This window comes from Hyaena hyaena, unplaced genomic scaffold (genome assembly GCF_003009895.1).
Source record: "Hyaena hyaena isolate Hyena2069 unplaced genomic scaffold, ASM300989v1 scaffold_10, whole genome shotgun sequence".
In the NCBI taxonomy this organism is placed as follows: Eukaryota; Metazoa; Chordata; class Mammalia; order Carnivora; family Hyaenidae; genus Hyaena; species Hyaena hyaena.
In genome coordinates this window covers 5,513,651-5,536,007 of record NW_024080642.1, presented here as the reverse complement: position 1 = coordinate 5,536,007, position 22,357 = coordinate 5,513,651, and the positions used below count along the sequence as shown (strand labels likewise).

General features: G+C 54.5%; 2 protein-coding genes across 2 annotated transcripts; both read left to right on the top strand.

Annotated features, from left to right (window-relative positions):
- The first annotated feature begins 676 nt into the window (after positions 1 to 676).
- On the top strand, positions 677 to 1,333 carry BHLHA9 (basic helix-loop-helix family member a9). Its single transcript, XM_039252004.1, has one exon. It carries the CDS (start codon positions 677 to 679, stop codon positions 1,331 to 1,333), a length of 657 nt encoding a protein of 218 aa, XP_039107935.1.
- Positions 1,334 to 10,437: 9,104 nt separating this feature from the next.
- TRARG1 (trafficking regulator of GLUT4 (SLC2A4) 1) lies at positions 10,438 to 22,073 on the top strand. The gene is made up of 2 exons (XM_039253013.1): positions 10,438 to 10,824; positions 21,627 to 22,073. The coding sequence occupies exons 1-2, from the start codon at positions 10,438 to 10,440 to the stop codon at positions 22,071 to 22,073; spliced, it is 834 nt and encodes a 277-aa protein (XP_039108944.1).
- Positions 22,074 to 22,357: the final 284 nt, after the last annotated feature.

Sequence of the window (22,357 nt, the reverse complement as noted above, 5' to 3'; positions counted from 1 at the left end):
AGCCAAAGGGAGATAGAGGGAGAGGAAGGCGCAATCAAAACGCAAACCCAGAGTCCCAGGCAGGCTCACTCTGGTAGGGGAAAAGCCAGACGCTTCAGGTCTCTCTTACCTGCTGTATCAGATCCGTCCCTCCTTTATTGGCCCCATGGGGACAGTCATGCTTTGCTAAAGGACAGCTCTATGGCTGTACAAGCCTTGACTAGAATTTTCAAGGTTCTTGAAACACGCTCAACTACCACGGGGACCCTTCCGTGTACCTATCAGTACTCCTGCCCAGAGGCCAAATTTGGCACTGTATTTGGGGTCTGCGGGTCGAACGTTCCATTCAGCCTGGTCACCTGAGAGAGGCCCCGGTGTGAGGCAGGGCAAGTTCTCCCTGGCGGCTGGAGCACTGCCCCAGGCGTGGCCGCTGCCCAGTCCGGTCCCCTCGTACAAGAATCTGCATGCTTCCTCGCTTCCTTCCTCTCGGTTCCTCCCTCGCCAACCTACCTGGAGGCAGGTAATAAAGCAGGAGGAGGGAGATGAATGGATGGGGAGGGTGGAGAGCCACGTGGTGCCATAAAGCCCAGCTAGAGAAGGCCCGTCCGGGAGGGTCCGGCCTGCAGGAGTCACCGCTCGGAAGGTGGACGGTCAGCCACGCGAGCCGGGGCCGGGGCAGCAAGGCCCGGGGAAGGCCATGCACCGCGGCGTGCCGGGCCCAGGCCTCAGAGGCCTGAAGGGGGCCGAGGGCCCCGCCGAGGACTTGGGGGCCTCTTGCCGGGAGGCCGGGAGGGATTTTGGGGTGCTGAGGGAGAACGGCGAGGCCGAGGAGGCGGCGAGCGGCAGGAAACGCGCCCGGCCGGTGCGCTCCAAGGCGCGGCGCATGGCGGCCAACGTGCGGGAGCGCAAGCGCATCCTGGACTACAACGAGGCCTTCAACGCGCTGCGCAGGGCGCTGCGCCACGACCTGGGCGGCAAGAGGCTCTCCAAGATCGCCACGCTGCGCAGGGCCATCCACCGCATCGCGGCGCTCTCCCTGGTCCTGCGCGCCAGCCCCGCGCCCCGCTGGCCCTGCGGGCACCTGGAGTGCCACGGCCAGGCCGCGCGCGCCGGGGGCGCCGGGGACGCGGGCTCCAGCCCGCCGCCGCCCGCCCCGCCGCCCGCCGGCCCCTTCGCGCCGCGCTGCGCCTCGTGCTCCCCGCACACGCACCCGGGACGGCCCCGGGCGGGGGCCGAGGCTCAGGGCGCGGCCCAGTCGTCCGCGGGAAGCTGGCGCCGCGGTCCCGGGGCTCCCTTCGCCTGGCCCCGGGGCCACCCGCGAGCGGGCCCCGGGTCGGGCTTCCAGCACGCCTGACTGGCTCCGGGGCGACCCGGTGGGCCTGGGGGGAGGCCGGCCAGGGAGGAGCCAACGGAGGATGACGACCGCAGGGAAGACTGCAAAAATCCGTCCTGGACCAAGAAAAACTGAATGGCTGAGGCCCGAGAGAGGGGGGGAGCAGCCTTGCCAGTAGGAAGGAACGGAGGCCAGGCTGCACTCCCCAGCCCCCCTCCTCAGCCCGAAGCCCCACCAGGGCTGGCAGCTCCGTGAAAGGAGCGGGATCCTGCTGGGCTCTTTGGACTTGATGAACTCTTCTCAGAAAGGGATCTTTGCATTCCTGTGCCTCTGAGTCCTATCTTTTCTTGCTGCTTTTGAGGAGAAAGAGGGCTTTTGGACAGGGGGGCTTGTAGGTGGGAGTATGGGTGACACCTGCTGTGGTTTGATGACAGTGTGGGGTCCGTGTCCCCAGCCTGTGCTGATACCCCAAGTCTGTGATCTGAGAGAGGCAACAGCAGGAGCCAAATAAAAAGGAAAAGCTATCATCTCCGTCTGCTCTCAGGTGTCCCCGGGCCCGGTGGCCCAGGCTGGCAGGAAGGCCTGAGGTCTGGGAGCTCACTGTGGAATGTGGGTCTCCCAGGGCCTAATTCCCACAGGTAGGTATCTGGGGCGTTGATTCATGGCAGGCCCCCAGGTGTGGCTGAGCACTGGGAGGAGCACTGGGGGAGAGGATGTTATTTGGAGAAGGCGAGCGGCACCAGGAGACTCGGGATGCAGTCAGTCAGCCGTATCTCTGGGACCCGCCACCCCGCCGAGCTGCTGTCTGCAGTGAGCCACTGTGAGGGCTGCAGTGGTCGAAGAGTCTGGGCCAGGCTCAGGAAAGGAAGCCTATGGCAGACCCGGGCCTGGGGGTGGGCGAGTCCTGCCTGTACCCTGAGTGTGGGTGAACGGAGCTCCCAGGGAAAAGTGGTCCAGTGCAGCCAGGGCATCTGTGATGAGAGGCAGACACAGGATCAGAGAAGATTATGGGGAGGAGGTTAAGGGAATTAGGGCCTCGGGCCAAGTCTGCTGAGAAAGTGGGAGGCACAACCAGCCCTCCCAGAGAAGTCTGGAGAGCTTTTGCATCTAAGACGAGCACTCCCGGGCTAGTGTCTGGCCTCACTCCTGCTGACCGGGCTGACGCTGCAGCTGCTGCAGGCTGGGGTGAGAACCCAGATGTGCTGAAGGAGGGCTGAGGGCTCTCTGGTCTCCTTGGAGAGCTGGACGCTTGCCGGCTTGGAGAGGAAGAGTTACACAGCTCGGAATGGGGGGGGGGGGTTTAACGGAAGCTGGACAGAAGCCTATTGACCCAAGGATAAGGGAGGGGTCCTCAAAACAGTCAAGATGAGGCTCACCGCCATAATTAAAGATATCTTTGCTTTCTGCAAGCGAGACATTCGCTGACTGGCGCACTTGCCATCTTGTCCCCGGCCCACAGGTATTAGGGCTTCCAATTTCACAGGGCAGGTGGCTGCCGCACAGATCGCACAGATCGCAGGAAAGCTTTCCTCTGGGCAGAGGACACCTGGGGTCCAGGAACAAAATGTGGGAATCTGGCCCCAGACGCGCCCACTGAGCCTTCCATCTCATGGAGAAGGCAGTGCCACCGTCTGGTAGTGGAAAGGAAATGGCTAGACAGGCCTGGGATCCAGTCTCTGCTCTGCCACTTACTACGTGTGTGACCCATGGCATCACTTGATCTCTCTAAGCCTCTAGTTCCTCACCTCTGACACAGATGATTCCACCTCAGGGTGACTGTGAGGGTTACCATCTGTTCATAATGCAGTTTCTGGTAATTAGAAGGCGTTCCATAGACTGTTACTGTTTGTATACTATTATAATCTCAGACCAGGTTGGACAGTGCTTCTGCCTACCTTCAGCCCAGTTTTTATGCCCTGGAAACATGATAAAATGACCAGCAAGTCCTGTTTGTTTGTTTTTTTAAATTTTATTTTTTGAAATGTTCTATTTATTTCTGAGAGAGAGAGCATGGGCAGGGGAGGGACAGAGAGAGAGGGAGACACAGAATCCTAAACAGGCTCTAGGCTCTGAGCTGGCTGTCAGCACAGAGCCCGATGCAGGGCTCGAACCCATGAACCATGAGATCATGACCTGAGCTGAAGTGGGACGCTTAACTGACTGAACCACCCACGTGCCCCCCTTTTTTTTAGTTTTAAAAAATGTTTTATTTATTTCAGAGTGAGAGAGAGAGGGAAGGAGAGAGAGAGAGAGAGAGAGAGAGAGAAGTCCTGTTTTCTTAAGCTGCAGAACAGAGAGAGCTCAGAGTTCTGGCCCAGTTTTACCATCAGCACAGGAATGGCGAGAGCGCCCCCTGCAGGTGAAGGTGTGAATGTGCAGCAGATGTGTGGGGTCAAAGGGACGGATGTGTAAGGACTTCTCAGTCTCTTCTTTCCAGTTGAGTGACCTTGGGCAAATTGCCCAAGGGCCTTGAACCTTGGGGTCCCCCTCTGTATAACAGGCTGAAATTAATACTTACATCATAGGCTGCTGTGCAGACTAAATGAGATAATGCATTTCAAGCACTTAGCATAGTGCCTGGCCCTGTAAGCACTCACTGGGTGCTATTAAGACATATTCGGTTCACCAGGTTGTGATAAAGACAGAATGCATGGGAGGGTGTTTTATAAAGTAAAGTCCACAATACATTAGCTATTGTTTTATCAGGGCCATGTGTTTTGTATATTCTCATGCTAATAGTATTCAAAATGTTTTTTTTTTAATGTCATAAAGGTTTTCTGATGCACACACATCATGGGAGTGCTTACCCAGACTGTGAACATATGAATATTTGTGTGTGCATACACGTACGTATTGACCTAACAGGTACTCCCTGCCTCTCCCCAATGCATTAGAGTCTCCTGGGCCAGAATGCCTTTCATTATGGGCCACCGGGGTTTTCTGGAATCCTTGCTTAATTTTTTAAATGTTTATTTATTTTTGAGAGAGAGAGAGAGTGAGTGGGGGAGGGACAGAGAGAGAGAGAGAGGGAGAGAGAGAGAGAGACACATATAATCCCAAGCAGGCTCTAGGCTCTGAGCTGTCAGCACAGAGCTGGATGTGGGGCTCGAACCCACAAACTGTGAGATCATGATCCGAGCTAAAGTCGGCCGCTTAACAGACTGAGACCCCTAGGCACCCTTTGCTTGATTTATTTTTTAAGTTCTATTTATTTATTTTGGGAGAGAAAGAAAGCATGTATGTGGGGAGGGGCAGAGAGAGAGCGAGACAGAGAATCCGAAGCAGGCTCCATGCTATCAGCACAGAGCCTGATGCAGGGCTTGAACTCATGAACTGTGAGATCATGACCTGAGCCAAAGTTTTGGATGCTTAACTGACTGAGCCACCCAAATGCCCCTGATTTTTAAAAACCTGTTTCCTGAGACTGTATCCGTTATGCAAAATGACTGACTTACTGTGGAGAGGAGCAGTAAAATCTGTGATTATGAAAGGAATGGACGTTATCAACAGAGACCAGCTGGGCTTGTCCAAATATAGAGAAAAATAGTACAACAATAGTTATTAAGTGAATATAGAAAGGAAAGCATTAGAAAGCTTTCTATGTAAGACAGAGCTGCTAAAAGTCATGGCTAAAAGACACGAAGGACCGGTATACCGAAAGACAGAAATTATTTATCTATAAGGTTGCTACCCAAACAATGCTCGAAGGAGAAGGGGACAGAGAAGAATAACAAGTAGATGCTTACAGCAGCTCCACAGCTCGCAAAGGGCTCCCATACATGCAGTCTCTTGGCTTCTCTTAGGAAGTCTGTGCCTTCCAACTCCCTTCCTTATACTGGTTACCTCCATCACAGGAAGCAGCCTTGTCTGTCTAGCAATGAATGAGACACGCCGGCAAAAATAAACAACAGTTGTTAAGACCGATGTTGTCAGGGATGTGGAGAAGAGGGCATGGGGACAGATTTCTAGTTGCACTGTGGATCTGTTCCTTTTTTTGCTGGAGAACAAACTGCCAAAATCACAATAAAAACACTCCAAGGCGGGCGCTTGGGTGGCTCAGTTGGTTGAGCATCTGACTTCAGCTCAGGTCATGATCTCTCTGGTTGGTTAGTTCGAGCCCCCACATTCGGACTCTCCGCTGTCAGCTGCAGAGGCCTCTTCCGCTCCTCTGCCCCCTCTCTCTCCGCCCCCCCTCTCCAAAACAAACATTAAAAAAAAAAAAAAACAACCAACACTCCAAGGGAGTAATCTCAAAAGAGAAACAGATTTGCCAAAAGGCAGTCCCAGAGGCACTGCGCAGTGAGAGATCTGAAACAATACAAATGCCCAGCTGAGGAGGCGTGGCTAATAAACGGTGTTCTAACAGTAAAAATAATCACGAGTTAGAAGCACAGATCACAAAATGGTCCGTGCCCGCTGGTTATAACTGTAGACCAACATGTAGGTACATGAACACACCCTGCGAGAATTTGGAAGGAGGCAAACAGAGTTAGTATGTATTAGGCTTCATAATTGCTTTTTAAAGGTGAAAGATTTGTCTCCTTAGAGGGCCTTCCAAAGAGGGGTAGGTAGAGAACTGTTTTGAGCCCGGACAGCAAGGACAAAGTATCCTGAGTGGATTCCTTTGGAGGGCCCCCTCCTCACTGGAAATGAAATCTGGGTGATTGCTGATGAGAACAGGACATTATGTTTTCCTTACAGTGTGTGCGCGCGTGTGTGCGTGCGCGAGCACGCGCAAGCTCACACAGATACCAGAAGGCTGCAGCTGTCCTTGGTGCAGGGTGAGCTGAGCCCCGGAAGCCCTCAGTGAGAAGAGGAATTTAGTTCATTGTTATGGTCCTGTCAGCCTCATAGGGTTTCCTGACACCCAATCTTAGACCAAGGGTCAACAGGTCCGTGGGGCACAGCTCTTAGAGGGCTCTATTACCTCTACCCTTGGATTAGGGTCCAGCTTACCCATCCTTCTGAAGTTTGCTTACTCCCCCCCACTGCCCCCCTGCCCAGCATGCAGGTCCACTTCCCCTCCACTGCTGACCTCTCAGCATCTTCCTTGCTTAGGGGTGCACTTGGGGGCAGGCAGAGGTAGGAATTAGTGTCCGTGCGGGCACACCCTGGGCACTTGGTTAGTGTCTTCATCTTCCTCTGGGTCATCCAGCCACCTTAACTGGGCCAGGCCCTGGGCAAGGGACCCAGGGCACACCTGCCCCCTCCAGGACCCCACAGCCCAGCGGGGGAGCAGGGAAGGGAAGAGGATGACTTTTTTCAGTTCCCTGTGAAAGCAGCCAGGTCAGACAGCCACGGAACAGAAGGGCCAGTCCATCTGTCTGGCTGCAGGGGCTCACTGCTCAAATCCCCTGAGACAGGCACTCCTGGTGAAGGCAGAGCTGGAAGAGGAGCTCAGTGCCCCCCTTCTAAAGGCTGCTGGTGGCCCAGCGGCTTGCTGTTCTGCAGAAAATGGGCCCAGAGTTCCCAGATCTTCATGTTAAACGTCTGAAGCTCCATGTTTATATAGAATGGCTTTTTAAAAAGCACATACTGGGGCACCTGGGTGGCTTAGTCGGTTAAGCGTCCGGCTTTCAGTTAGGTCATGATCTCGCGGTTTGTGGGTTCGAGCCCCGCGTCGGGCTCTGTGCTGACTGCCAGCTCAGAGCCTGGAGCCTGTTTCGGAGTCTGTGTCTCCCTCTCTCTCTGACCCTCCCTTGCTCACGCTGTCTCTCTCTCTCTCTCCTAGAAATAAATAAAAATATATATAAAAAAAAAAAGCAAGATGATTTCATAAAAAAAAAAAAAGCACATATTGTGTTAACACTTTGTAAGCCAAACCCATTTTGCAGGACGAATATGGCCCACAGTCCTTTTGAGACCTCGTTTTGGGGGTGGGAGAGTGGGGAGGCGGCAACGGCAGGCTTGAGCGGGCAGGTGGTGGCTCACCAGCCTCAGAGCCCCAACCTGCTGCTCTTTCTCCCGGCCTCTCCCCTTCTCCCCACTCGAGCCCCACTCCCACCTCTGGTCATTCCCGTCATCACTTCCAGGCCACTAGATGGCACCATGAGCTCAGCGTCACCCAATGGCTGAGCACACCTGGGTCCCCAAGTCCCCAAAAGCCAGCCCTGCAACCCCACTGTCATGAGCCACCCTAGGGACTTCTGGTCTTTTTTTCTTTTCTCTTAGAGTTTTTATTAAGTCAAAAAGGCCCCCTTTTATGTCAGGTTCATTCTGTTTTACACCAGCACTCCCCAAAAGAAACGTAATACAAACTATGTTTTTAGTTTTTAATTTTCTAGTAGGCATCTTTTTAAACAGTGAAGAGACGAAGGAGGCGACAGTAATTTTAATAATGTTTCATTCCACCCAGTATATCAACAATATTATCACTTCAATATGTATCCAACGTGCACAATATTGGTGAGATCATTTACATTCCTTTTTTATTCAAAGTCCAGGGTGATTTATACTTCCAGCACATTTCAGTTTAAGCTAGCAACATTTCAGGGGCGCCTGGGTGGCTCAGCTGGTTAAGCCTCTGACTTCGGCTCAGGGCATGATCTTGAGGTTCATGGGTTCAAACCCCACATCCCGCTCTGTGCTGACAGCTCAGAGCCTGGAGCCTGCTTGGGATTCTGTGTCTCCCTCTCTCTCTGCCCCTCCCCTACTCTCTCTCTCTATCTTTTTCTCTCAAAAATAAGTAAAACATTGAAAAAAAATAAAATGCTTAAAGTAGCTACATTTCAGGGGTTCAGTAGTCATTGGCTAGAAGCTATGGAATTTTCTGGCTGGGCAGCTGTTGGCCCCGTGGAGGACCTGAGTCCCTTGATCCCAGGGTCTGCTTCTGGGCCATAACATGGAATTATGTCCAAGGTGGACACTGACTTAGAGTTTAGGGGTCTCAGGCACCCAACTTACCACCCTCTGCAGGAGGTCTCATATTTAAAAAGACAGCACATTCCCAGAAATTCCTGGACCAGGGAACTGAGCTCACTCTCCCTACCCCACTGAGATGAGAAGGAAGCCCCACCCCCCTTCGCATGAGCTCTCTCACCCACGGCAGAAAGCAACAATCTCACTGCCCTGGAGGCCCACATTTTAGAAATAGCAATAGGTTTCTTTTATGGAGCAACAATTCTTAATTTAATGTACTCAAATTTATCAAACTTGAAAATGTGCCCCAAAGCCATTCAACACTGGTTTTGAATCTCATTGGCCCCCAGGTGCCTTTTCAGCTCCCCAGCCTCCCGCTCAGCCCTTAGCATGTGGCTCTCCCTCCTGCCTGTAGCCTGCTCTTCCCTCTGTCTGCCAGTCACACGCCCTCCACCACCTTGTCCTAGCCCTTTCTGGAAGCAGCATTTCTGAAGCCGGCCTGAGACACAAACCCAAGCTCTTTCTTTCCGCTAAAATGACTCATCTTGCTCCGAACCAGAGCCTGGATGTGGGGATCTGGATAAGGGATCGACGTCTGGAGGAGATACAGTTTGGGAGGAGTGTCTTTCCATCTCTGGCCTCACTTTTCTCATCTGTGGTATCAAAGGATCTGAACTCTACAACCTCTGAGAGAGGAGTGGAGAGAGTGGAGAATAGCAAAGGAGGCTGAAACAGACGGAGAACGAGAGGGAATGAAAAAAGACAAGAGACCATAGGAATCAGAGAGGACAGGCGACCAGGACTGATACCTGCAGAGCTGGAGTCTGCCCCCGGAGCTCCTGAACAGAAATATCTTTGCTGCTCTTTAAAAGCACCCCAGAGGGTGTCTGGATGGCTTAGTGGATTGAGTGTCCAACTCCTGATTTCAGCTCAGGTCACGATCTCACAGTTTGTGGGTTCGAGCCCTGCATCAGGCTTTATGCTGACAGCGTGGAGCCTGCTTGGGATTCTCTCTCTCCCTATCTCTCTCTGCCCCTACCCCCACTCGTTCACACTCTCTCTCTCAAAACAATAAATAAACTTAAAAATAAATAAATCAGGGGCTCCTGGTTGCCTCAGTCGGTTAAGCATCCAACTTTGGCTCGGGTCATGATCTCACGGTTAGTGGGTTCGAGCCCCGCATCAGGCTCTGTGCTGACAGCTCAGAGTCTGGAGCCTGTTTCTGATTCTGTGTTTCCCTCTCTCTCTGACCCTCCCCTGTTCATGCTGTCTCTCTCTCTCTCTCAGAAATAAATAAAACATAAAAAAAATTTTAAATACTTAAAAAAAAATAGATCAGAGCACCCCCAAAAAGCTCTGATGGGCATGAGATGGAAGCCACACTTTCTCCCTGATACCCCTCCACCCCACCCCTCGGTGAGGTGCTCAGAACCCATTCGGGCAGGATCCTCCCGTGATGGTGCTCAGCCTTCCCTCTCCTCCTGGATCCAGGAGCCAGGCTGTGGCCTGAGCACCTCTGGGGGTTGGAGGTCAGGGTGGAGGTGGGATGCCAGAGGCCCAGGGCCCAGCGTGTCCCAGCAGATCAGAGGGAGTGCACAGATGGGAGGAAGTGGAGAAGACAGAGACTCAGTTTCCCAGGACAGTTGAAGACATACCCTTTTTGTGAGCCACTTCGTCCTTTCCCCCCATCCAGAGCCCCCAGCCCAGAGAAGCAGGTTCTTCGGCTACAACAGAAACCAGAGGCCTACCCAAGTCCCACTGGGCTGGGCTGGGCTGGGGCGCTGCTGCTGGGTGGCTCTCAAGGGAGAGGGGAATTGAAAAGGAAAAGCATCTTGGAGGAGGGTGGGGAGAGAGGGAGGCTGTGTGGTGTACTCTCTCTCTCTCTCTCTCTCTCTGTCCTGGACTTAGCCTAAGCCTCACCCAAGAGAGGAGTGTCTTCTCTCTGCTCTTGGAGCTGCTTTCTGTCACTTCCCCGCCCATCTGTGCTGTCAGCAGCACCAGCAAAGTTGGCCTCAAACTTGAACGGAGCTGAAGGCTCCGGCTTCCCGGGGCTCCGCGGGGGGCACCGGACAGACCGCAGCCGCTGAACTGGTGGCTTGCCCCGAGAGGTCGACCCTCCCAGGCTCCAGCTGGCCCTTGCTCCCGTGGGTGACCCTTCCACCCCTGACCTGTGGGCCCCCAGTCTGGGCCGAAGAATGGTGTGCTGAGGTTCCTCTGGAGCCGATCGTCTCAGCCTGGAGCTGGAGCAACCCAAGGCCCAAGCGAACATGGCCAACCCCGCACAGCCTCAGTTTCCCTCAGCCCGGGAGCCAGGCACTGCCTCACCCACCAACCTGCCGGAGATGGAGAAGCTCCTCACTAAGGTGGAAGGCAAGGATGACAAGCCACTGAAGCTGTCCAAGTCCCTCTCGGGGGCCCTGGACCTGGAGCAGAATGGCCATGGCCTGCCCTTCAAGGTGGTATCCGAGGGGCACCAAGAAGCCACAATCCCCTGGCCGACCTCTCGGGCTGGCTCTAGGCGGGCATCCTCCGTTGCCACCGCCTCCTCTGCCCAGGACCAAGAAGTCCCCAAAGATTACCTCATCCTTGCCATCACCTCCTGCTTCTGCCCCATCTGGCCCCTCAACCTCATCCCCCTCATCTTTTCTATCATGGTAAGTGCTGCTTTGTTTCGGGGCAGGGGTAAGGCCAAGTACTCAGCATGCATGGTGCTCTAGGAGGCACCAGACACTCTGTCTGGGTGCAGAGAAGGGAGAGCTGGGGGCCGGGGGCTTGGGGGAAGACTTACCTTCTCACCTGGCCTGCCACTCCCCCATCAGAGAGGGGGCCGGGGACAAGAGACCTTCTCTTTGCTCTCCTCTCTCATCTTTGCTGCTCAGCATCACAGATTGACCTTGTACACATCCCTGCTGTGGAGGGGATCCCAGGGAACCGCCTGGAGCTAAACTCTACACAACAGAAAGACAGCTAAGTTCGGGGGGAGGGGGGTTGCCTTTTGCAGGGGTGTCCCGAGGAGTCATCCTGAGTGAGGCAGTGTATCAGCAGAGGTGGTGGCTAGCATGGGGTCTCGGGACCCTGAGTTTTCAGGAGAGGAGCCAGCTGCCCCCACCCCCCATCCCAGGTCACCTGGGTATTCTAACGGCCTTTGCCAGCTCTGGTTTCCAAGAGCCAGTTGTGGCTTCCCTGCCCTGCACCGAGGGCCCTGGGGCCTGGGTCCCCTGAGGTTGCTCCTCTGGGGGGGCAGTGTTGTTGCTGGGGGCCCTCTGGGCTTCGGTGGTTACACTGATTTCAGCATCTGTCTTCAGGGTAGGGGAAAATGCGTAAAAAATGTGGGGGTCAGAGGGCATGGCCAGCCTTGCCAAGGAGGAGTGTGTGGCTAGTCTTTGCTTCTCGCATGCTCGTCCCGTAGGGTTTTGAGTAAATTGTCATAGGTTGTCCCCAAACTGAGCCGTTTGGCTAGAGCTACTGATGGGAGATGCATAGGAAGTGTCAGTGCATGTTGGCAAGTGACTCAAATTTGAGGTCCAGGAAGAGGAGGGAGGGAGGGAGGGAGAGAAGCGGGTGAGAGAGAGAGAGACTGAGCAGGCAATAACTTTCAGAATGAAAAAAAAGGCAAGCAAGCAAGCAGGGATAGTAAACTACCAGCTCCAGGCTGGTCACGGCGGGAGGACTCTGTGCGGAGACACTGTCTGCTTCCCTCTAGAGCGACTCCACTGCTGAGTCATCCATCACAGCGTATCTTCAGGAGCTGTGGTCACTCTGGCCCCCACCCCCACCCCGGGCTGTCCTCTGAGGAAACCCCTATTCCTCAAACACCTCCCACCACTTCACTAAGGCCCAGTGTCTGGCTGGGGATGCCTTCCCTGATCCCCCATCAAATCCAGCACCACCCACCAGGACAGGGGACACTGGTAGCATTCCTGAGTGCCAGGCTGGGCATGGGCACAGGAGCCAGGGCTGAGCAGGGCCCAGGGTGGGGCCTCTGAAGAGCTTCCTGTCCTGCCTGCTGTGGTTGGGGGCAGCTGGGGGGCAGAACCAGGCCCTAGGGGTGCAGCCTGGGGATTCTGGGCGGGGCTGACCTCTTGGTTACAGGAAGAAGCCCCAGGGGTGGGGGGATGGGAAGACAGGTTTCAGGCAGGGAACCCACACAAGAGCCCAGGAGAAAATAGTTGTTAGAATCCATCTTCTTGCTGGGTGGACACTGCCTTTACCAAAAGAAATCTGGGGTCCAAGACTGTGAGACCACTGACTCTGCCCTCCCCAACCCAGGTACATTTCTACATCCTTCTCAGGCTCCCGAGCCAGTTCTGAAGGTCACTGGGCCAGGGGCAGGGAATCCGGTGCTAACCCAGACACAATCACCAATTCCCAGGAGCCTCTGGTCCAGTGGGGAGAAACTTGCAAACAGATCCTATAACACATTGCAAGAAGTACTCAGGCTAGACGAAACAGCGAGGCACCGTGCGGCCTCGGGCAAGTCCTTCGAATCTCTCTTCTCGGTGTTCCCACCTGCAAAATGCGTATCACGGAACACCTACATCAGAGAGCTGTGAGGACGAAGTGAGAAGAACCGCACAACGTGCTTAAGAACCCCACCCAGGACACAGTAAGTGCTATGACACGGCAGCAGTGATTAAGTGGCAGCTGAGTGTCTCCCTGGCCAGGGATGGGAAGCCATCACGGGATATTTGTTGGTTTCTTTTTTAAAGCTTTGAAATATAATACACATATCATACAATTCACCTATTCAAAGTGTACAATTCAGAGATCTTTAGCATACTCACAGATAAGTGCAGCCGTATCCACTGTCAGTTTTAGAACATTTTTCTCACCTCCAAAAAACCCCCATGCCTTATTTATCACTCCCTCTCTGCCTTGCTCCCTCCCTCAGACCTAACAAACCACTAATCTTTCAGTCTCTATGGATTTGCCTCTTTTGGACATTTCATATCAATGGAATCGCACAGCACGTGGTCCGTTGGGACTGGCTTCGAGCTCCCCCCAGACTGCCGCATATACATCCCAGCATTTGAGGAGGAGGGGATGTGGTTGGGTTTCCAGTTTGGTGCCTGAAGAGAGAAGGGGCGGAAGGGCCCCTCTGAGCCTTGCAGTTGGGAGAGGGAACCTTTGCAGGAGCACAGGTGAGCGGTGAAGAGGCTGGAGCAGGGCCATGGCAAGGGGCAGAGAGGATTTCTAGAAACCTAAGAGTTGTTAATGTAGACCACGTATTCATTCAGCCAACCATGTGCTTGACTGGCAGGTTGTTTGTGTGGAGGAAACGAAGTGGTACAGAATGACTGGGTCCCTCATGAATGAATATGCCTCTCCTACAAACGCGGTGCATACTAGGTATTTGAGAAGATGGATGTCATCGTCTATTTGGCATGGCTCAAGGATGCAAGAGTATGGTGATAGAGGGAGGTGGGCAGGGACCCGCTGTAGGAAATTAAGTTTTATCCTAGTGGCTCTGAGGAGCCTCTGAAAAATTTTAAGCAGAGGCATGATGTGGTCTGTTCATATTTTATTTTATTTTTTTTAAGAGAGAGAGAGAGAGTGGGGAAGGAGCAGAGGGAGAGAGAGAGAGAGAGAGAGAGAGAGAGGATCATAACAGACTCCATGCCCAGTGCAGAGACTGACTCGGGGGGGCTCAATCTCACCACTGTGAGATCAGGACCTGAGCCAACATCAAGAGTTGGATGCTTAACTGACTGAGCCACCCAGGAGCCCCCGGTCTATTCACATTATAAAACAAACAACCAAGGGCATTGTGGGAAATGAGCCAGAGCAGGCAGGGCTGGGAGCTGGAAGACCCCATAGGAGGCTCTTGAGATAGTCCAGGCAGGATGATGAAGGCACAAGCCAAGCAGTGGCTTAGAAAGGAAGGCGCCAGTGTGAGATTGTTGAGGAGAGATCAGCTGCACCCACTTCCCAGTCCTGGTTATCCAACTCAAAACTAGGGCAGCTGTCTTAGAGCTCTGGGGGCTGCAGCATCTAAGTGGTGGGCAGAGGGAGTGGACTGGAAAGAGTTTTGAGAAGAAGAATTCAGGAGGCGGGGGGCAGGCTAGAAGAGAGGGACAGAGGCCCTGGGAGGAGCGAGTTTGAAGCAGGTGGGATGGTCAAACTCAGTACAGAGATCAGGTCCAATTAGGATGGGGGCGTCCACTGGCTTGGCCAGATATAGACCCCTGGTGACCCTCGTGATGGAGAGCGTTGAGCAGAAAAGAGACAGGTGACTGACGAGGTCCACAAAGAGTGCAGATTGGGATCCTGAAGGACCCTGTCCCCAGGAGCCTGCAGGAAAAGTCACGAGGGCAGAAACAGATAGAAATCCTCAAAGGCAAAGGAGCTGGCACATGCTGTGTGGGCTCCATGCCACCAAGGACGTGGAGGGCAAGACCATTGGCTGAGAAAGAAGGGCCTAGTGGCAGGGGAGAGGAGAGGTGACAAGGGACAGAGATGTCAATGGCCTGAGGGCTCTGCTGAGGCTGGAGACCATCAGTCTGAATTATCAGCCTGTGTGGTGGTGTGTCTCTTCTCTAGCTATAGATACAGAGTCACAGATGGGACGCTGGGCCTGCTCAAGGTTGGGGATGGCAAAGTCACCATGAGGGCAGACCAGGGGGCACAGAAGATGCCGGAAGGGTGGCAGAGGTAGTACATTGAAGGATCAGGCTGGATGGAAGGGAGTAAGGCTGGGAAGATGGTGGTGACCTTGGAGGAGAGGGAGGGGTCACAGGCTCAAAGAAGTTAAGGGCAGGTATTGTGAGAGAGAGGCCGAGAGACAGAGATAGCGGGGGCCGAGGTTTCATAGGAGGGGCCATGCAGGGTGGTGGCGAGATGGAATGTGTAGCCGTGGAATGAATTTCCAAAGAGAACCGTGAGAAGCCAGCAGGAAGGAGCCCACAGGAGCCCATGTTAGGGGATAATGTCATTTACTAAATGTGAGACACAGGTCCAAATTCATCACATATAAAATCTCATTTAACTGGGATTCTATAACCCTATGAGGGCTAGATATTGGCATTAGCTGAGAAAACTGGAGCAGAGGCGTGACAGAACCTTCTGGTCATTGGAGAACCCAGGACCGGATGGATGCCCAGAGCCAGAGCTGGGGTTCTAGGCATTATGCTAACCTGCCTGGGGGGGGTGGTAGTTAACAGGGGAGAGTTGTCTCCCCTCTCTGGAAGCCAGTCTAGTTCAATTGTTCCTGGATCTCGAGGCCCCACCCAAGCAGCAGGGGTGAAGGAGGGACAGAGTGCGTGGGCAGGTAGGCCTCCTGTGTTGACATCTCTAGGTCCTGGGACAGACATCAGAACTCATCTGAAGTCCCGCCCTGGCTACCAAGTGAAGCCCTTGAGCCCAGGGTGGAAGGAGCCCCACAGCCCCGACAGCCTCTCTAGAGCTATTGTCCGCAGAGCCTGCCCTAGTATGAGGCTCATCGAGTCTCGTAATTGTACTCATGTAACAACACGGGCAAACAAGACACGTGAACAGAGCCTTGCCCACGGTCGCACAACTGGTAAGAGGCATGTCAGCGGGGTTCTCTCCACGACTCCACCCGGCCTCCAGCTACCTCTGGGACAAGGATGGTGTGTCCCTCCCAGGAAACCACATCTTTGAGGCGTTTGTGCAGGGAGGGAGAATCCACTTCCTGAATCCCTCTTTCTCTCCACCCTCCTCCCGCTGCTCCCGCCCCCATGCTTCTCCACCCCTACTGACTCCATCAGTGGAAGACACCGTGTCCTTCCCACTGTGGCTTTGACAGGGGCCTGCTGTGACAGGGGCTTAACCTGAGGGGCTGGGATCACAGGTGTCCAGACCCAGCCCTGCTCAGCACCACAGCCTCCCTTTAGCCTCCTGAGGTGGCCAGGGCAGAGCTGGCTTCATCCGTTTGACTTCTGAGTCAGGCTGAGCAATGGCCTTGTTCGTCAATGCCAGCAAGGTCTCCTGTCAACAAGGGGCACCAGACCCCAGGCGGCGGTCCCACAGCCGACAATAGTGCTTAAACAGGCATCAGATAAACCTGGTCTACATTCCTCGTGTACCAACCAGCCCTATGCCTCATAAGCCACGTGATCATGTACAAATCACTCAACTGCCTCAGTTCCCTCATCTATAAAATAGGCATAATGAAACTGTTTATCCCATAAGCTGCTGGGAACATTAACTGGGTTAGCATGTGTGGAAATACCTAGCACAGAGCCTGTGCTAGGCACATAGTAAATGCTTCATAAATGGCAGCGGTTGCTCTTTTTATTAATACTAAACGAAACTTGGTCATGTCAGAGGAAAGAGCAAAACCCCAGTGGACAGGCAATTCCGACTGTAACCAGTCTGGGGGATAATGGAGTCTCAGCTGTCATGACACCAGCTGGGAGAGGGACAGCCCTGTCTGTGGTTGTAGCGGAAGCCTGCGAGCAGCCCCTTCTCTGTGGACTCCTCCTACAACAAGCAGGAGCACTCAAGAGGTCCCGAGTGGCTCCAGGCTTCCTTTCTCAGGCATTCTGGATGACTGATTATTTAACTGATGCGTTGCAGGTCGTGCAGGCTCCCTTTCATTCATCCATTCACTCGGCAAGAGTGCTGAGCCCCAACCAGCACTGCCGATCAGCTAGCACTCAGACATATGGCTTAAAATATTGACGTGCTCCTTATTACTTAAATTCAAGTTAGTTAACATACAGCGTAGTTTCGGTTCTCCTCTGGAACCCTCCCATCCACCATCCACCATGGCAGCTGTATTCCTAACTCCTCCCCCAGGACCCTCCCCTACCAATGCTTCTCTGCTCTCCAGCAACTGATGGTAACCCTGTAGTTAGAGTGTTCCAGAAACAATTACTCTGTTGTAGAGAGAGGGATGTGAAGGGGGCATGAAGCACATCCCTTGGCTTTGACCTGCCTGGATTTGCTGGATCTCCTGGGAAGGACCAAGAACTGATCAGTGATCAGCTGACCACAATTTGTCAATTCCCCTCAGGTCTGCTGGGGCTTGGCCTGAGCCCCATGGGTGGGGGAAACTCTTCCGGATAATGTTTGTTGCCGCCTGCCAGATTCTGGCTGGTTTCCTCCACTGGCGGCTCTCCCAGCCCTCTCCCTGTCCCTCTTCCCTCCCCACCCTTACCGGCTCTCTCTCAGACTTTTCTCAGTGTGTTTCCTCACTGATCTATTAACCTGAATTCATCTTCTCCCTCACCATTCCCACAGCCATTGCAATCACAAATGATCTATTAATTTGTAGTCATTACAACCATTACTGCAATTATTACTGCTCCTTCAACTTGAGCCATTTTGATTAAGGGGAAGATAATGCGCTAAGTGGGGTTTGGTAGACAGCTGGTAATTTACTCATAAAAAGTAACGAAGGGTCTTCTTCCATCCCTGGAGTCAAGGGATGGATTTAAAAAAAATTTTTTTTTAACTTCTGTTAGTGTTTATTTATTTTTGAGAGACAGACAGACAGACAGAGCATGAGTGGGGAAGGGGCAGAGAGAGAGGAGATCCAGAATCTGAAGTAGGCTCCAGGCTCTGAGCTGTCAGCACAGAGCCGCACGCGGGCCTCAAACCCATGAACCATGAGATTATGACCTGAGCCGAAGTCAGATGCTTAATCAACTGAACCACCCAGGCGCCCCTAAATTTTTTTTAAATAAAAAAAGTTTAAAAAAGAAACAAAAATTTAATTTAAAAAATGTGTCCCTTTTATGGAGAGCCATGTGACAAGGCTTATGGTCACCTTGACTATAAAGAAGAGGTTGGCTGGAGGGGCTCCTGGGGGGCTCAGTCGCTTGAGCATCTGACTCTTGATTTTGGCTCAAGTCATGATCCCAGGGTCGCGGGATCGAGCCCCATGTCAGGCTCCATGGTAAGTGGGGAGCCTGCTTGAGATTCTCTCTCCCTCCCTCTCTCCACCTACACCCCCCTCCATTCGCTCTCTCTAAAATTTTTTTTAAAAAATGTAAAAAAGAAGACATTAGCTGGGAGCAAGGCTGGAGCAGAGAGACCGGTGAGAAGGAGGCTGTGTAATCTCCAGACGAAGCATGCTGTGAGAGTGGGCTAGGGCAGTAGACTCAGGCCGGCGAGGTAGGGATGGACTTGAGGGCCATTAGAAAGGTCAGGAATTCATACCTGACTGTATTTGACGATGGGGAGAGACAGAGAAGAAGCCACTCGTCCAGGGTCACGCAGCTGGGACAGCTGTGGAGGATGGGGACAGGCGTGCAGGAGGTCTGGCCCCCAAACCTGTGCTCCTATCCGGGCTGGCTGCTTGCGCAGGGAGCTGGGAGGCTGCACCTGCTCCTGGCCAAGTCCTCGCCACATCCAGGGGGGCTTGTGAGTCTCAGGAGGGGCTGTTACCCCAGCCCCCCATACCCTTCCTCAAGCCAGACTCACCCTCTCTGTCATCTCTCATGGGACGACACTCATTTATTGTCACCGAGTGCCCTGGTGTCTGGAGACAGCACTGACAAGTCTGCCCCCACCCGCCTGCAGATGCTCAAAGTGTGAGAGCACCCGTACCCACATTTACGTAGGCTCCGAGGACAGCAGTGCTCTCCGCCGCTGGCTGTAGGGCATCCCTTTGCTCAAGCCCGGACCTCTCCCTGCTGCCCCGGGACACGGGGGCACCCATCACTCCTTGGTCTTTCCAGCCTCTCCTTCTGACGGGATCTTTTTCCCGTCTTGATGAAATCCTCTACTTGTCTCACCCGCTGTGGGCTCCCCATTGCCTACAAGACAAAGTCCAGATTCCATCCTGTGATAGTCAGGGCCCTTCCTGATCCGGCCTTTCTCCCCCCATCTCACACCTGCATGGTGCTCCGGGCTCCAGTCCCTCCTTTGTAAAATGGTCTAATAACACCCGCTAACTCACTCACGCGAGTGTAAGGGTGCTCTAATGCTCTGCTGGATGGCAAGCGCTTAACATAGTTCCAGGTCCGAGGTAGATGGTCAGATAATGTTAGGGATTATTATCATGCCTGTCTCGGCGAGCTTCACGGAGGAGGACGTGGCATGGGAGGCAGCCCTCGATGCGGGGAGAGGATGTGGATGCGTGGTGTTTGAGCGGAAGCCGAAAAGAGAGCAGGGAGAGGTCTGCACCGGCAAAGGCATCCGTTGTGGCCGGGAAGGGTAGAGGCTAAAATCAGGAGGTGCGGAGCTAACCTGGGTTTGGAGTTCGTTCTATGAACGGGGGCGGGGGGGTGGGGCATGGAAGATGCTGGGCAGGGTCACCGCCTAAGCCGCCATCATCTCTTTGAACTCACGAGTCAGCTCCCATCTCTCCACCTCCTCTCTGACCCCACCCTAGGACTGCATGGCGGGGGCCTCGCACAGGGCCTGGCATAAACATCTGTGGACTGGGATGGTGGCGTGGGGGTGGCATGGAGAGGAGGGCTCCGAGCCGGCCGGAGGGGTGGGGGCTCTTCGGGAGCCTGCTGTGCTGGCTTGGGTGAGCAGTGGCACCTGGAGCCAGGGCAGGTGCATGGTGGCGGGGGGGGGTGGGGGGGGACCTCGGGGGAACTGGTGAGGACAGGAAGTGATGGCCAGGGTAGCAGAGGACAGGCGCTGTGACCGAGTGGGAGGACTCGGGCTGTGGCCAATAATTGGACAAGTGGACAGAGGAGCACAGGGCCAGGAGCAGATCCGGGGCAAAGAGAGTTTGAGGTCAAATGCTGCGCCAGGCAGGTGTCACTGTCCTGGAAGGAGCTTGGACTGGGAGCCACGAGGTGGGCTGGAGGGTTGGTTAGGCTTCTGGGAGGAGACATGGACAGGACCTGGGCGGGGGGCGCCCTCTTCCCTGAGCTCCAGCTTCTTTATAAGTTTTTTTTTAATGTTTATTTATTTTGAGAGAGAGAGGTGAGAGAGCATGAGTGGGGCAGAGGCACAGAAAGAGAGGGGGAGCGAGCGAGCGAGAGAGAGAGAGAGAGAATCTCAAGCAGGCTCCAAGTTGTAAGCACAGACCCCAATGCGAGGCTCGTTCTCACAAACCATGAGATCGTGACCCGAGCTGAAATCAAGAGTCAGATGTTTAACTAACTGAGCCACCCAGGCGCCCCCTGAACTCCAGGTTCTATGAAAGTGGGCAACACTGCCAACCTCATGGGATGGTTCTGAGCCTAAGTGAGATCACTCAGGTACCATCCTTAGCAAGCTGCTCAGCACAAAGTAAGGGCTTGAGACACCATCACCATCACCACCGCCATCATCCAGGGACTTGGCCACATTTCTGCGCTGAACTCAGGACCCTCAAATAACCAGGAAATAAAATCACCACAGAAGTGGCCCAAGACCTTGAAAGCAGCCACACCTTTAGTAGGCTCCTCCCTTACTTGTTCTAGAAGTCCAAGAAGCATCAGGGATCTCGAGAGCTGGAGGAGGCTGGAGGTCACAGGCCAGCCCTACCCAGCAGGTTGACCCCTGAGGCATCATAGGCGGGGGTGGGGGTGGGGTCGGGTGGGGATGGAGGAGGGTTGGACACATATCTTCCCGAGTCACTCCCAGGAGCTCCCAGGATCCTTTCTGGCCACAGCCCCACACTCACCCAACCTGGTTTCACCAACTTAAATAAGGCTGAGAAAAATCGAGCTTACTGAGAAAGACTGAAGTATCAAATGGGTCCCGGTGAGGCCAGGCATGGCTCTCCCAAGCCCCAGCCTTTCAAACCCAAGATGCCTGCCTTTCTGGTGTGATTCAGCAAGTCAGCTTGGTTGAACAAAGATGTGTTTCCTGGGTGAAGGTAGGAGGAGGGACGCTTGATGATATTTTTCTCCTGCTGTGGAAGAGGGGGTCACAGAGGAGAGGAGCCAGGCACCTTGGCCCACAGAAAAAGCCACAGGAGGGGCGCCTGGGTGGCTCAGTCAGTTAAGCGTCTCACTTCGGCTCAGGTTGTGATCTCACGGTTTGTGAGTTGGAGCCCTGAGTCAGGCACTGTGCTGACAGCTCAGGGCCTGGAGCCTGCTTCGGATTCTGTGTCTTCCTCTTCTCTGCCCCTCCCTCGCTCACACACACTCTCTCACTTTCAAAAATAAATAAACATTGAAAAAAATGCCACAGGGGATGCCTTAGTGTGAAGTGAGAGTTGGGCAGGGGTCCCCAGGGGTCTGGCTTATCTGCTCCTGCTGGCCCAGGATGGCCCGGACCTGGCCCACCCTCCCAGGCCCTTGGTCTCCACCAGGCCACCTGCCATGGCCACCCTGCCCCATCACTGTCCTGAGAGGAAGTGCCCTGCATTGCTTGGTTCTGCGTCCAGTGAGGGGCAGGCTCCGTTGGGGTTTCCCACAGAGAGCTGAGCCACTTGAGTCAAGGCCAGTTCTGCAGGAGAAGCCTGCTTCCCACCCCCAAGGTGGGTGCTGCAGTGTGGGCTGCGGCAGGGGCCGGGTGGGCTCTGGAGGCCCAGGCCAGGGGCCCCCACGGGGCTGCTGGGAAGAGCCTTCCTGAGGTCTCTGTCACCCTCTCTCCGCAGTCCCGAAGTAGCGTGCAACAGGGGGACCTGGACGGCGCCCGGAGGCTGGGCCGCCTGGCCCGGCTGCTCAGCATCACCTTCATCATCATGGGGATCATCATCATCATTGTGGCCGTGACTGTCAATTTCGCAGGTGAGGCCCAGCCACACGGAGCTGAGGAAGCCAGCTTGCTCGGGGTGCGGACCGCAGAAGAGCACGGCCCAGCTCCCGGGGGAGGGGGCGGTGGGAATGGGGTAAGAGCGTGCGAGGGCCACAGGCTGATCCTCTCAGAGAAGCGACCCCATCCCCGGCAGTGCCCAGCCCAGTGGGACTGGTTTCTGACCTCCCTTATGCTTGGATCATTAGGAAAGGGGGTAGAAAGAGCACAGGCTTGGAAACCAGCGGTGGTGGTCTCCAGCCTCAGCTCCGGGGGCCCCGGGTCCTGGGGCGGTGTGGTGTCTGGTTGAGCATTGTGTCCCCCGAGATCATGGATGTGATGCTGCTTGGCGAAAGCCGGGCCTGCCCTCTTCCTGTGGGCACAGCCAGCACATATGAGAAGTAAACTCCGCGTGGGGTGGAAGTCTGGAAGTAACACTTATGTGACCCCCCAGAGGTGGCCCAGGGGACTCATCCAAGCAGGGGCACCATTTTCTAAGGTGACTCTCAGCTGCTCAAAAGGCCAGTGCAGCTTTGAGTTTCTGGGGCACGTGGATCAGTGTGGTCCGTTGGCCTCCCTTCTCACGCTGGCCTC

Bases quoted from the DNA above. Each gene is read 5' to 3' on its own strand.
- BHLHA9 (XM_039252004.1), top strand. From the start codon at position 677: ATGCACCGCGGCGTGCCGGGCCCAGGCCTCAGAGGCCTGAAGGGGGCC.
- TRARG1 (XM_039253013.1), top strand. From the start codon at position 10,438: ATGGCCAACCCCGCACAGCCTCAGTTTCCCTCAGCCCGGGAGCCAGGC. The intron at 10,825-21,626 runs GTAAGTGCTGCT...CTCTCTCCGCAG, and splicing joins CCCTCATCTTTTCTATCATG to TCCCGAAGTAGCGTGCAACA.